General features: G+C 46.8%; 1 protein-coding gene across 1 annotated transcript; it reads right to left on the minus strand.

Moving 5' to 3' along the window:
* Positions 1-908: 908 nt before the first annotated feature.
* VWA5A (von Willebrand factor A domain containing 5A) lies at positions 909-14,225 on the minus strand. The gene is made up of 18 exons (XM_007538855.3): positions 14,201-14,225; positions 11,868-11,925; positions 11,570-11,772; positions 11,124-11,346; positions 10,852-11,027; positions 10,538-10,652; positions 9,254-9,423; positions 8,988-9,076; positions 8,400-8,544; positions 7,849-7,928; positions 7,144-7,258; positions 6,320-6,484; positions 5,976-6,076; positions 4,946-5,199; positions 4,068-4,193; positions 2,830-2,960; positions 1,680-1,806; positions 909-1,398 (listed from the first exon to the last, which is right to left on the minus strand). Exons 2-18 carry the CDS (start codon positions 11,908-11,910, stop codon positions 1,319-1,321), a joined length of 2,343 nt encoding a protein of 780 aa, XP_007538917.1. The 5' UTR covers positions 11,911-11,925; positions 14,201-14,225; the 3' UTR covers positions 909-1,318.
* Positions 14,226-15,160: the final 935 nt, after the last annotated feature.

Below are 15,160 nucleotides of genomic sequence, written 5' to 3' on the forward strand. Positions count from 1 at the left end.
TGTGGCAAAAGAGACTTCATCATCTGTCACTGGACACCTGGGATGTTTTTGAATGTGAACTATTACAAATAGTGCATAAACCAGTTTAGGACATTTTTGGTTGTTTCTTAAATTTGGGCTGCTATGAATACAGGAGTGTTTTGGGAAGATCCCTGGGAGTGGCACTGCTGGATCTTACGGCAGGTGTACTTCCACTGTTGTGACCCAAATTACATTCCCACCAAGTACAGGAGGGCTCCTTGTTTCTGTCCCTTCTCCAGGCATGCAGTATAAAGCCGAGTTAGCTGTGTTGTTTCCGTCTCAGTCCTCTCAGTTGATAGTCATTCCAGCTTTCTCGAGTATTTGCCTGATACAAGACATTAGCCTAAAGCTAAAGACACAGAGGCAGATACAGTGTGGAGAGTTGGGGCATCAGAGGAGTCAGGATGGAAAACTAAGACTAAGGTGGAAGTGGAAGCTTAATGCCGCTGAGTGGTGCTGCTTCCTGGCTGATTGTCTTCTGCATCACTGCAGGCTGAGTGACTGACTAGAGGGAGGAAACAGTGACTTTACAGTCGCTTTTTAGACGTTTCTCTTCAGTCTTCAGGGTAGAAAGGGCAAACTCCTTTTAAATAAACTCTCCCAGAAAAAAAAAAATTTAAGTATAAGACTCTAAGCAAGGTTTCTCTGAAAGTGTTGAGTTAGCCAGAGGCACCACCTTCATTTCCTCTTGGCTATCCTTTCTGAGCTTTGAACTCAGCACACATCACACTTGCTTTCTCCTCCCCGATTGCCTGTGTCACCACAGGGGTAGTGGCCATCCATGTAGACTTGGCAACAGCAGGAGCTCTACCAGTACACTTGTGGCAAGGTTAAAATAATAGCCAACGCACGTTTAACAAATGATTCTATAAACGACAGCACAAAGCGCAGGGTGGAGGCAATCACTTTAATAAGTGGGGGTTTTAGAGACAGATCATGTCATTTCTACTGGGACAGGGTATTTAAGCACACACATCACATGTAATCATGAGCAGCTTGAGCAAAGCTTCCCAAACAGAAGCCATGAAGAAGGGCCTGGGATCTCTCTTTAAGATTATATTGACCTAGGTAATATAATCTAGGTAAGAATAGCAAATTGTTTAGCTTACCAAAAGTGAACAGAGACACATAGCACAGGGAATTCTCTTACTCTGGAGTCCCTATCCCCTGGTTTTCAGGCAGAGTGAGTGAACAGCCTTAGCATGTAGGATGAGGAACTGAGAGCAGAGATCACACACATCACAGTGGAGAAGGGCCAGCAGCAGAGTAGAGGCACTCGTTTGCTCTGATGTCACCCTCAGAGCTCAAAGATGTCAGGTTCCACTGAGGACTCCAGGAAGGCTATGGCAGCTCCCACAAGCTCTTGCACGATGGAGTCTGGGGAGAAAAGAATGAGGGTTATAGGCAACCCCGCAGGGCAGTGCTTTTCACCTCTCCTCAGTACCTCTCGCTTTTCTCCGCCCTGATAGCCCTTCATCCTCACTAGCCCCCGAAGCGCTCAGCTGTAGTGAGATGACTAGTTCCCAGGAAGAATATGTCACATTTCCTCCCCTGCCAAGAAACCAACTAAGTAGAGAAAGGTCTAGGATCAGGGAGGGACGAGATGGCTAGATTTCTGGAGGTGGGGAAGATCGAGGGATATTAGGATTGTTTCTTACCTTCTAGGGTGTGAATCCAGGTCACAGCCTTCCTTTCTAGAAGCTCCCATTCACACTTCATGTCCCTGTGGTTGGTATGCAGCCAGAGCACTGCCAGCACGGTGGCCCAGCTGGAGGAATCCACCTCCTAGGCAGCACAGGAAAGCACCCTGAAGGCTCCACTCATTCCCTGCTCTCCTCCCCACAACTTACTGGCCAGGAACAACAGCAAAGCAACAGCCTACTGAGTCATAGGGCAGAAAAGCCAGACACTGCTTGAAATCCTTAAAAGAACCTTTAAAAAAAAAAGTTATTTGTACAAAAGTAAAATGATTTGCCCAAATCTTGGCTTCTGGCCCACACAGGAGTTTGGTGTGGCAGCCAGATACGGTGATTCAAACTGCATGTCGCTCAATAGAAAGTCTTAACTTCAGGGACAGGGCAGTGGTGAACCCTGTAGACTGCACACCTTGCCATATGCAAGGACAGCTTCACAAATGGTGAAGCAGTGCTGTGGGCTCTTCCTCTATATAAATAAATAAGTAAATTTAAAAGAAAAAAAAAAAGAACAGAAAATAGATACCCTTGAGAATCCATTCCCTGCTTCAGTTTTTGGAGCTGAAATCAAGGAAAACAATTTTCTATGTGCCTTTAAAGATGTGAAACAGTTATGGTATTCTGAGTGTCTGGTTTTAGATCAAAATTCTCACGTCCTTTACTACTCCTTTAGGGAAACTATGGCAAAGCTGTGGTTCCATATGGATGAAATGTGCTTAGGAAATTCTGTAAGGACAGTCTTACAATTCTCTATGAAGATTCATTAACCACCACAAAGCAGGTGCCAGATCATATTGTTTCTAGCTATCTCCCCAGCCCAAGTACTTTTTGGGATCCTGATTTTCCTGACAAACATAGTAAAGATTCAGTTGAAGATAAAGGTCAGTGCTTTCTTATTTGTATGTGAGAATTCCTAGAAAGAAAGAATATGGACCTCTAGTGTATTCATAGCCCAGTGAATCTAAACATCTGCTTCAATTTTAAATAAACTCATTGCTGTGAGTTTTCAGCTACTCATCATTAAAAAAGAAAGAAAGAAAGTACTTGATGTGCTCACCTCTATAAACAAGTCAGATGTTTATAACCCCTCAGGTCATTGTTCCCTACAACTCACCTTGATAGTCAGGGCAGCCTCTATGTCAGACAAGCTCCTTTCCAGGACAATGGCTAGACCCTCATTCAGATTCCAGGATCCGTCTGCCCTCTGTAAGGAGATGAGCTGCACTAGTTGAGTCTCTCCAAAGTCTTGGGGGGAGAAAGAGAGAGAAGATGAGAAATGATGGAGCTGCTGGCTGCTTGTCTCAGTGAAGACAGGAAGGAATTCAAAGAGGAGCTGTGGGCAGAGGGAGCTGAGTGGATCCTCACCAGATGCCCAGTTCAGCATTTGTCCGTGACAAGGAGACCAATCCGCACCCAAGACCCCCACACTATCATGCTATCTAAAGTCTACTCCAGAGGCCAGGAGATGTAGCTCACTTGGTAGAGCACACACATTGTTGTCTGTGAGGACCTAGGTTTGAGTCTAGCACCAATGAGACATGCATGAGTGGTGGAGTGGTACTATTTTGTTGCTCCTCTCTCAAAAAACTGAAGAAGCTGAGGACATATTTCAGTGTTAGAGCACAGGACTTGCATGCCTGAGGCCCAGGTTCCATCCCAAGTACTACATCTGCCAAAGCTGAGCAGTGCTTCAATTTAATTCTGGATTCATCTCCCAGCCTTGCATTAAAATATAGTCTTATGCTGGGGGTGGGAACTTTATGAGTGGTGAAGTAGGTGTCTCCCCTTCCCCAAAAGAAAGGGAACAATGGCAGCCAGGAGCAGTGCATTCATTATGCAGGCACTGAACCTCAGCAACAACCTGGTGACAATAAAATAGCAAACAATTTAGAAAACTCTACACAATGTAACTTGAATTTTAACTACCCAAACAAGGCTAGAAAACAAATGTCTGTTTTAGTAGAAAAGGCCCCCCTTAGCAGTGGAATGCACTTTGGTTTGACTTGTCAGACACATAGAAGTTAGGACACTTAGAGCACAAGGCAGTGGCCAGGAAACCTTGTTTGGTGGCAGAGGAGGAAGTCACCAGAGAGCGTCAGGAAGGTAGGTGTATATACACCTAGCTTGTAAATGGGTGGCCAGCGCAGCAGTGGTGCTAACATGGAGACAGGGTGTGGGCTGCGATAGTGAAGCTTGACAGCTGCAACCCCACTGGGTCCTTCCTGTACTGCAGACATGCTGCCATGTCACAGGGACTCCCCGTCCACCTAATGACTTCCCAGCAGATTATCTCCGGGGTAAAGAAAGGCATTGAGAGTGCAGAGTGGGAAAGAGAACTGAGGCTCATCTCACCTGAATGGTGAGTGTCCAACTTGCTTTTGTCCGCAGGAGAATGGGCCTTTGCCTTCTTGTGAGAGGTGTTTTTGAAAGCCAAGTCTTTTTTCTGTGAACCACTCCAAAAATCTTGGGAATTTACTCCTAAATTTGCAACAGACAGACAAACACTGGTGGGAACAAGCCCCTGGACAGATGCTACCTAACCACATAGGACCTCGTTAAGCACATTGTTGCTCCTGGTTTTTTGTCACTGAAGCTTGCCTCCAGACAAACACTATGCACCCCTCTGCAGGGCATCTGTCCACCTAACTCGAGCCCTCAAGCCCCTTCTCTCTCTCTCTGCAAGTCACAGCCCCTTCCTGCCCACTCATAACTACCTCGTGACAACAGGCAAGGCCACAGCTTCAGATTTGAGCAGTGTGACTTCTGTCTTCACTTTCCTTATTTTCTATTTCAAATAACTTTGCCTTTGGGATGTATCCTAGATCTCTAGCTAGAAATTCTGATGTGGAAGAACAAGGAAAAACAACTTTCACATGTTTTTTTAATTTTTTTATATTTATTTATTTTCCCTTTTTGTTGCCCTTGTTGTTTTATTGTTGTAGTTATTATTGTTGTTATTGATGTCGTCATTGTTAGATAGGACAGAGAGAAATGGAGAGAGGAGGGGAAGACAGAGAGGAGGAGAGAAAGATAGACACCTGTAGACCTGCTTCACTGCCCATGAAGTGATTCCTCTACATGTGGGGAGCCAGGGCTAGAACCCGGATCCTTATGCCGGTCCTTGTTCTTTGTGCCAGCGCTACGACTCCCAAAACAACTTCTAAGAACCTTTCACAAAGCTTTCCTTCAAATGAACTTTTGTGGACAAGTGTGAATGGGGTAAAACTCACTGTTTTTAGTACTGTGCATGTTCGAATCAGTGGCTGCCAACAGCATTGGCCTCGGGATGTCCCTGCGAACCAGGGGCCCCTGCACTGCCCTGTTGGTATCCTTGTTGATAGCAATGAAAGATGTGTGGGAGCTTAGGACGCCACTCTCCATGCTCATCTGCAGGATGTCCTTCTTATCCTTAGCTGGGGTATCATTGAAGCCCATGTCTTTGATCTGGAAAAAGGACTTCGCACCAAGCCGGTGAACAGTGAGGCTGAAAGAAAACATCCCTATGACTTAAGATAAAGCACACATGCCAGTGGCTTAGGGTCCTCAGAAGTTCGGAATAGCAGAGGGAAGGCCTGAATTGGTTAGGAAGGAACACTGACTGCACACCAACCCCCAAGAGAGGAGAGGAAGAGACAGGTCCCAGGTTCAGTCCTCAGCACATCATAGGCCAGAGGTGTGAACAAGGTTTCCTCAGAAGATTTATTTGTAAGTATGTGTGACAGGGAGGATAGCAGAGCATCCCAGGGGCATATGCAGTTCTAGGACTTAAGCTCAGCACTTCATGTTTCCAATTTCTGGACACTGCTGCTATGCTCATTCTGAGATGCTGAGTCAATGGTTACAGACTGTGGGGGTCCTGGTGGTGGCACACATGTTACAATGTGCAAGGACCAGCCCCCTGCCCAGTTCCTATCTGCAGGTGTCTCTCTTCCTCACTGACTTCCCTGTCCCTCTTTATTTCTCTCTGTCTCTATCCAATAAATAAAAATAGCATACTTTTAATTGTGGGGGACCCAGAATAATACACCGGCTTATGTTCTTACTAATAGTGTGCAAGAATTCCCTGCTTTCTAGCATTGTCTCAGGTGGTAGCTCTTTGTTTTGATTTGCATCTGTTTAATATGAAGAGATGGTAGGGCTGCCGAAGTAGCTCACATGCATAGTGTGCTGCTTCCCCATGTATATGACCCATGCTCAAGCCCAGCTCCCACTGTACTGAAGGGAGGGAGGAAATAATGGCAAAGAAAAATAAATTCTCACTTGACTTCAAACTTGGGCTGCAGAGAAAATGTCACCTTATTCTCAAAATTCTTGCCCTGGAATTTGTACTTGAGACAAACCTCTCCTGTTGCCTCTGATGGCTGTAAATCAGAGAAGAGCAGAACGGATAGAAGGTTAAGAGCATCAGGAGAAAAATCAGAATTGGGGCTGCTCTCCAACCCACCTTCTTAACATTTCTGAGTGAGACACTGTGGCAGTGGAGAAGAGAACCACAGGGACTAGCTTCCACCTGCAGGTTCACTCTCTTATTGCCATCCTCCCAGGGAAGGGAGGAGACTGTGGGGGCAGGGGCTGCTGTGCCCGAGGAACAGACAGGAACTCACCGGCATCGCTCCAACGAGCTGGGCATACAGAATTAACCGCTGACCCTGGAAGATGACAGTCTGCTCCTGAGTAAGCATTTTAGCTGACAAACCAGGTGGCAAATTCCAGCTCAGGGAAACATCTTCTACCACAGGCTGCAGAGAACGTTTCAGGGACCGGAGAGCCTGTGGAGGAAGGAGAACAGCAAGCATAGAAAATAGTAGTATGGGGCTGGGGAGACAGCATAAAGGCTATGCAAAAAGCCTTTCAAGCCTGAGGCTCTCAGGTTTGAAGTTCAGTCCCCAGCACCACCATAAGGCAGAACTGAGCAGTGTTCTGGTAAAAAAAAAAAAAAAAAAGGAAATAGTAGTATGACAATATAATAATCCATCTCATGACTGATCTTCAGTACTATACTACATGATGGGCTCTTGCCTCTCACAGTTGCTTTACACATGGGAAAATTAGAGCAGCATCTTTGATAACACAGAAAAGAGATGCCACCAGCCTAGGGAAAAGAAGGCAGACCTGTAAGGAATGACGTTATTCCTTCTTGTTCTGTGTACTTTGCATGGAGGCTAGGGGGAGACACACACCCAGAATCTCATCATGACATTCAAAGTCTGAGCCCTAATCTCTTCTATCATCTCATTCCTGGACTTAGAACTAGTACGCTAGATACTATTTTTGCAGAATCTGTTTGGCGTAAGAGCAGAAAAGGTCCCATAATACATACAGCCCATGACCCTGGGGAGAGGAGAAAGTGAAATCTGTCTTCGCTCCTGCAGCAGTGCCCCCCTCCACCTACTTATCCCCCCCCCACCACACACACACATATACTGACCTTGGTCTGAATTCTATCCTTGCCTGTGATAAACTCGTAAGTGCCCCCTGAAAGCCGGGCAATCTTCTTGACCAGACTGGTAGAGGCTCCTTCTCCAATACCAAATGAGAAGCATCTGCAAGCATTTAAGGATAGAGATTAGGGACAAGCCCTCAAAGTGGAAGTGTATTCTGTCTGCTAAAAAGGGCTTAGTAGGAAGAAGTTACATTTGGCACTCAAGTACTGAATTTTATCATTTTCATGACAAGAGTTAGTGCTTGTAGAAATGACTACCTACAGGGCTGAGAAAGTGCAGGTAAGTCTGAATTTTTTTATTGTTGTTAGGGGAAAATGCGAAAAAAGACAAGATTAAATTAAATTAACAAAATGGCAATAGGAGCCAGAGAGGGAGCCTGAGGTTCAGAGAGAAAAATGGGGTAGAGATATAGAGGGGCCAGTGACAGTCTAGGCTCTGTCCTGTGTAGTCATTACATGCGTGTTCACTGCAGACTTCTTATGTAGTCTTCTGTTTAACTTTGATAAAGTTTATTGAAAGAAAATTATTATCTCTCAACTCTGGCTTCTATTATGGCTTAGAATAAGGGAGTATGGTTTTATTGGTGTTACTTAGAGAGGTATCTTTTCATAGTGAAGGGGGAACGGTGAAGTCCCTGCTCCAGGTGCCTCTGAATGGAGTGGCAGTGCTAGAAACACCTCTCTCCTCACCTGTGATCAATACTGTTTCTCTGAACTTCACGGAGTACATAGTAGGTGTCAATAACATCACCATCTGTGAAGAGGAAAAGCTATAGAAAGGAAGAAGACATTTGTTAAGTCTTGGCTGAATTCATGTTTAAGATACTAAAAACCCAGCACACCAAATATTGATGTTTAAGGCACCAGGTTCAATCCCTGGTACTGCCGTTAAGTCTGAAATTAGCAGTGTCCTGGCTACCCACTCCATGTTGCTCTTTCATTAAAATGAAAAATATCTCTTGTTCCTCTTCTGATAGGTGCGATATACCATGTCCCCATAGGACCCACTCAGGACCTCCCACTTCTGTTGTGTGTGCTTCCTGTGACTCCATCATCCATAGCGTGGCGCTGAGAGGGGGGACATGTATTAGTACCTCCTGCCATTCTCTGCACTACAGGCTAGACTACACTGTTGACCTGCCCTATTTCAGCTCATGCAATGAAGCTCAGGGTTGTGTGGATTCTTGGACAAAGATTTTGTTTTCTCCATCCCCTTCTGCTAGTTCTGCTCCTCTCATTACCTGCCGGGGGTGTCCTGGGATGGGTCGTGCGCTGTAAATACTTTGGAGTGGTTCCAAGATCTCTGTGCCTCCGAGGTTGGCACGCATAAGCTTAACTCTCTTCACGGCCTCCTCCATGGTTTCCTGAGTGTATTCCACACTCTTCCTGATAAAGAACACACGCGCACACACACATGATGGGCACCTAGCCCCATCTAACGCCCCACCCACTTCCAAAGTCAATTCTGCAATAAAAATTCTGCAATTAAAAAAAAAAAATTATTTATTTATTCCCTTTTGTTGCCCTTGTTGTTTTATTGTTGTAGTTATTGTTGTTGTTGTTGTTATTGATGTCATTGTTGTTGTTATTGATGTCGTCATTGTTAGATAGGACAGAGAGAAATGGAGATAGGAGGGGAAGACAGAGAGGGGGAGAGAAAAATAGACACCTGCAGACCTACTTCACCGCTTGTGAAGCGACTCCTCTGCAGATGGGGAACCAGGGGCTCAAACTGGGATCTTTACGCTGGTCCTTGCACTTTGCGCCACATGCGCTTAACCCACTGCACTACCTCCCGACTCCTAGTAGGGTCCTTTCTTAAAACTTACTTAAAGAAGGACTCATATGTAGATCCAAATCCATATACATTGAAATAACACCCCAGAGGCAAACTCTTCAACAGCAAAATCAGTGTTTCCTGCAGGAAGAGACAGTGAGGAGGGATCCTTTCTTTTATACACCCTTCCATTCTCATTCTTGAGGCTTTGGGCCTTTACCTTCTTCCTAACTCTAGGCCCTTCTGTTCATCAGACCCTGATCTAGCCTTACAGTCATCCTCACATGAGCATCCAGTTGGGAAAACAAACTCCATTACCTTGGCTGCATCAATACGCAGCTGGGATCTGTCATAATTATTCAAGGGGCCTTGCATACTGCCTGAGCGGTCCATGAGGAAGACGAACTCTCCACAGGTAATTGGTGGCTGAGCTTCTGGGATATGTGGGTAGAAGCACACCATTGCAGAAGGCGCCCCCATCAAAGTGTCTAGTCAGAAAGGATAAGGACACTGTAAGAAGAAAGGCACTGGGAATCTGGAAGAGCCCAAGAGCCAGTGGTGATGAGTTACCTGGTGAGCTGAGAAAACACAAATCTAAATCCCCTGTGCCTGCTAGTGAAGGCTGAGAAGTGAGTCATACGCATGTAAAGGACATGCAAAAATGAAATGTTACAGCTGAATGTTAGTTTCACAGAAGTTAGGCAACAAAGTACAATCCAACAAATTTATCTGCAAGACACCTTCTCTCAGATCAGATCAATGAGGAATTTATCACGAGTCCTTCCTATCTAAATCTTAAAAAAAAAAAAAAAAAAAAGACATGCTCTTGTGAAAAATTCTAACCGTGACAAGATATAAGAATTTAGACTGCAAATACCACACAGCAGTCTAAATCCCTCTACTTTGGATGACTGGGATGCACATGCCCCAGTATTCTCCAGAATAATTGTTGCTTGGATAAGTGTGCTTGCTTTGCCCAGCCCCCCACCACACTAGAAGAAGTTCAGTGCTGTGGTGCCTCTTCTCTCTCTGAAAAAAGTTGATCCAGAGAGGTGAAGTTCCAACAGTGATGTCATTTAAAAACTTAAATTTGGTCTCCATAAAACCTCAACCACCTCTTACATGTTCATTATTTAGTAACTTCATAGTAACTCAAGTATAACTAGCATCATGAAGTTAATCAGTGTAACACACATTAAAATGGCAGAAGAGATTCTGGTGCATATTTTTACCAATACTTAAATGTACTTCCTTAGGTGTAAACCCAAAAGTGGAATTAATAAAATGAACATTTATTTTGACATCTATGATCCAACTTCTTCTCAAAGGCCAAATTCATGACACCTTTTAAAGCATGGGACATGATCAGATCTGGAAAACTTTGATGATTTAAAAAGTAAATATGCCACATCATTACTTTTATTTTTATTTATTACTTATCAGTCGATAAGTAGCCATTGTCCACTCCAGAGTGAGCTTCCTTTATGTTGTACCTTTTGCCCACTACTGGACAGGAAGTAAAAGAAAACTGAGGGTGATCACAAAATACATCTTGTGAGGGTGTCTTAACCTTAACTTTTTCCAAAAGGAGAAAAAGCCCACCTGGTCTGGAGCTAGATTTCCCCAGCTCCACAGAAACACTCGGGGTGTGCAGTTCTTTGTAGTAGATCAGGAGTTCCACATCTCGATCAAACTTGTGCCCATCAGCCAGGGAAATCTGAGGTGGGAACAGGCAAAAGGGTCCATTGGAACTCTCTCTCACTGCTTAGGGCTGAGGGCTGGAGAGACAGTTCTGGACATAAAAATTGGGACAAGGGAGGCAGACAGTAAGGAACGTTTGGGTCACATGAGTGAGGACCAAGGTCAAGACCCAAAGAAGAGGTGTGCTGGCAAGAGCAGTCTCTGCCCTGAGTCACCTCAGCAGAGGTCCTGTCATCTCCGGGGAACTCGATAGGATTCAGGGCACTGTTGGACTGGATCTTCTCAATGCCGCGCTGGGAGTGGATAGAGCCTACCAAGCTGAATGTGTAGGGCAGCTCACTCAGAGCAACGACAGGCGTCTTCATGTTAAGGCAGCTGGCCCCCGATGATCCTACAAAAGTTGCCCCAGTTGTGCATCCTTTCCCACACTTTCTGGCACCCTTCCTTCCCACCCTGAGGTGAGCAGACAGACAGAGAAGCTACTCACCAGAGAGCTGGTAGCGAGGGTTGAGGACAGCTGGGAGCACAAAGCGCAGGGCCCCGTCGGCTTCCAGAGGCAGCTCCTGCACGTACCTCAGAGTGAGCGCCACCTTTGCTCCAGGGGCGAGGTAGCCCACACTGCAGCAGAAGACGTCCTTCGAGTACATGTCCTCCTCCAGCATGAAGGCTTGGTAGCCTTGGGTGAGGGCATTTTCATACATGGCAGTGGCCTGAGGAGAAAAGGGAAAAGAAAGGGGCGTCTCAGTGACGTGGGCTACCGCAGACAGACTGGTCTGCTCAGTGCGCTAACACCCTCTGAAGGCCTCAGGCAGGTGCTTCTGAGTGACTTGAGGAAAATAGCAGCTAGAGGGGAGTGCAGGGGAGTGATACTGTATTTGCTACAGACACTATGGAAGGAAATTAGGGATGACACAGTGGATTTAACTCTATTACCATAAACCTGTCCTGTATTTCCGCCAAAATTCTCTTCCCATCCACCACGGCCTCAAATGTGTAGACAGCAGAGTCTTCATCCATGGGGAATACAAAGAAGGCTTCCACAGAAACTTTCTCCTGATTCTCATAGTTTAAGGTTGAAGATACACCAGCCACAAATTCACAAATGGACACGCTCACAGAGATGCTCTTCAGTGGCACTGAGGAGAGACCAGAGTTGGAGGCCAGATGGCTCCCACAGCCAGTGATGGCTCCCACAGCCAGGGTGCAAAGGCACAAGGGAGTCACAGCTCACCTGGCTCCTCGTGGCGGGTTAGCAGGCCACCGATGAGCACCATGGTGACAAAGGGTTTCTGTGGAAAGGACACAGATGCACAGAGTGACACATCAGGTATTATCTACTCACATGCCTGTAGCTTGAGAGCTTCTCTGTAGCACAAAAATGAGAGAGGGCCGATGAGCTGGGAAGGGGAGCAAAGCCCCTAAATGCCAGCGGCAGGCATGGGCCTGCAGAGTGCACCAAATGCCACCACACAGGGAAGCTCTGAAATGCCCGGGGTGGTGCAAACACCGGCTCCACTTCTGAAGTACGTTCCGTGTGCCATTCCTTATTTCTGTTCAGCTACAAGTATCCATGTAACTCCCTCTGTACCTTAATATTTTCTTTTAAAAATGAAACCTGATGCCTGGACATCTGAAGTGTGTGTGGTCTACAGGCTGCACTGAATCCATGACAGGCACTAGAATTGCAGCTGTCACCGCCGTTGCTCTGATACCCTGCTCAGAATAAGCCCCGTCCTCAAATGGATGCACTTGTTTGTTTCCTCCGTCCAAGACATCCTAGAACACACATGTCCTGTGTGCACTAGTTGTTCATTTTTTGCCACCAGGGTGATTGCCTGTAGTGTGAATGCACTTATCTCAGTGGCCATTTTTCTTTTACTAGACAGACACCTGCAGACCTGCTTCACCACTTGGGGGTTGGGGGGAAGCAGCACTGGAAACCCGAGTCCTTGTGCATGGCAACATGTGAGGTCAGCCAAATGCGCCACCGCGCGGCCTCCCAGCTTCTACGTTTTATATAATCGCCTTAGACCGCCGTTTCGTGTGCTGTGGCGACAACCTGAGTTACTCCTGACATTAGGATTCTTCATCCCGAAAGCAACCAGTGGATTCAGTTCCTAACCTGTTGAGGGTGAGGTGAGCATCGACTGCTGGCCTAAGAGCATTTTCCCTGACTTGGGCCTTCAGAATTCAGTGGGGTTGCCTGGGACACTACAAAACTTGCTTCCCCAGGGACAGGGGCCACTGGGTCTCTGGGTACCACCACCACCCTCACCTCCCCCTCCCCCAAGAGGCCATCTGGACTCTGGAGCAAGGAAGCTTCCCCCACAGCAGGTCAGGGACTCTGGTGCTGTGGGCAGAACTATTGCTCAGCCCCATAACCACTCACAACCCACACTCCCCCCACCTTTTGATAGTAATGTTTCTGTCCTTCCTTCCCCAGCTATTTCACTTTGAAAGCCTGGATAAAAATTAAGCGTGGCAAACAGCACAGCTTGACAGGAGCACAGGCCGCAGAGGGGAAGGTGCTGAGATGAGGCTCCCATGTTAAGGAGCTGACAGTGGGAGAGGGCACAGCCCTGCAACAGCTGCAGGACTGTGGGGCAAGTCAGCTCCAGGGTGGGTGGAGCACTCACCAGGGAGAGTGCATTGAGGCAGGGCACAAAAGCAGAAGGGTAGCTCCCAACACAAGAAAAGAAAAGGCAAAGGTCTGGCTTTGGGGTTCTGACCCCACAACACACCCCTCAGAGAGGGAAATTTGCTCTTCTATACCCTGTCTCCCCCCCCACACACACACACACACACATAACACAGGGCCAGAGAGAACTACAGACATACACCCAGCAACAGGCCTGCAATTGTAGGAAGCACAGAAGGGGCCTAGGGGTGGGCTGCCAGAGCACACATGTGCTTGCACGCACGCACACACACACGTTCTGTGACGCCCATCTGAAGCTTGTTTCACAGACACATGCAGTGCTGCTTCTACTGAAATACAAGACAGACAGACGGACAAACGAACGAGCAAAATGGCCCACCAAGTTCAGAGAAGCTAGGAGAGTGGGGGCTTCCCTCTGAGCCAAGAAGGGGACCACACCCTGCACTTGGTCACAGGATCAGCAGACAGGAGATGTGTCTGTGGAGTAAGGCTCGGAGAGAAATGGAATGGACTTAATCTCTACATTTTCTCTCCTAGGTTTTCAGCACCCAGGAACTAACAGAAGGAAACAGGTGGTCAGGGTCTCTTGGCTTTGTATACAGCAGAGCTCATTGGATGTGGGGGGCAGTGGGCTGGATTTCAATTTCCACAGCAAAGAATTACATAAAACTGAAAAGCAGAAAGTAAAGAAGCAAATAGGAAGAAAGAGACATGAGATTATTAGGCAGTTATTGCATTCTCAGCTTCCTACCCTGTAAGAGCCCCTGAAACTGGCAGCTGGGCACAAGTCCCAGGGGTTGCACCCAGGACTAAGCCTCCACCCCATCTACCCACAGATCTGGAGATTTGGGGGGGGGGGGACAAGATGTGGAATCCAGCCCCAGGGCAGGAGCCAGGCCACCTACCTCCTGCTGCAGCCTCAGCTCTGACTCACAGCAAAAACAGCTGCAGTCAAAATTTCCAGGAAGACACGCCCCCTCTAGGGACTGAGGATAAAGTAGCAATTACAGGACTAAGGGATCCAGGAGAAATTCTTAGATACTGAAACATTCCCCTTTGTCCTGGCTGGACTATGTTGTTAGAACCACAGCACAGGCAAGGAGGGCTATTTTTTATCCCCTAATGAAAATCCAAATAGCAATAGCATCCAAAAAACACACATTTCTGTAATATATCCCATGATCATGGGCTTATGGTGTACTAAGTCCTGCTGCGCCTGCTTTCTGATAGACTTGACGGTTGGGCTGGTTAATATCATTGCCTCGTGGTGGCACCTAATGTGGGTCTTTGACCCAGGACTGAATCCTCCCTGCAGCTGCAGGGAGGAAGCCAGGCAGTGCCCTCAGAGACAGGCTTCCAGATCTGTGCATATTTCCTGCCAAAAGGGTACCACAAGTGGCCAGACTTCCTGCCTTCCCTATTTCAAAACAGTTTGTTCAATCTGAGGGTTTTTTTTAAATTTATTTATTTTCCCTTTTGTTGCCCTTGTTGATTTTTATTGTTGTAGTAGTTATTATTGTTGTTGTTATTGATGTCATTCTTGTTGGATAAGACAGAGAAATGGAGAGAGGAGAGGAGACAGAGAGGGGGAAAGAAAGATAGACACCTGCAGACATGCTTCACTGCCTGTGAAGCGACTCCACTGCAGGTGGGGAGCTGGGGGCTCGAACTGGGATCCTTATGCTGGTCCTTGCACTTCACGCCACGTGCACTTAACCTGCTGCGCTCCCACATGATTCCCTCAATCTGAGTTTTAAGGAGAGGATCTTGAGGGCTGGATGGTAGCACACAATCACTGTTTGCAAGAATCCACTCCCCTCCTGCAGGGAGGATGCTTCATGAGCTGGGTGAAGCAGGTCTGCAGA

Source organism: Erinaceus europaeus, chromosome 20, assembly GCF_950295315.1.
Source record: "Erinaceus europaeus chromosome 20, mEriEur2.1, whole genome shotgun sequence".
Taxonomy (NCBI): domain Eukaryota; kingdom Metazoa; phylum Chordata; class Mammalia; order Eulipotyphla; family Erinaceidae; genus Erinaceus; species Erinaceus europaeus.

What these genes read in the sequence shown, in the direction of transcription:
- VWA5A (XM_007538855.3), bottom strand. Translation starts at nt 11,910, where the DNA reads ATGGTGCTCATCGGTGGCCTGCTAACCCGCCACGAGGAGCCAG. An exon ending in ATGACAGGACCTCTGCTGAG is followed by an intron (nt 10,653 to 10,851) that starts GTGACTCAGGGC and finishes TTCCCACCTCAG; the next exon opens with ATTTCCCTGGCTGATGGGCA. An exon ending in CAGCCCAAGTTTGAAGTCAA is followed by an intron (nt 5,200 to 5,975) that starts GTGAGAATTTAT and finishes GTTTTCTTTCAG; the next exon opens with CCTCACTGTTCACCGGCTTG.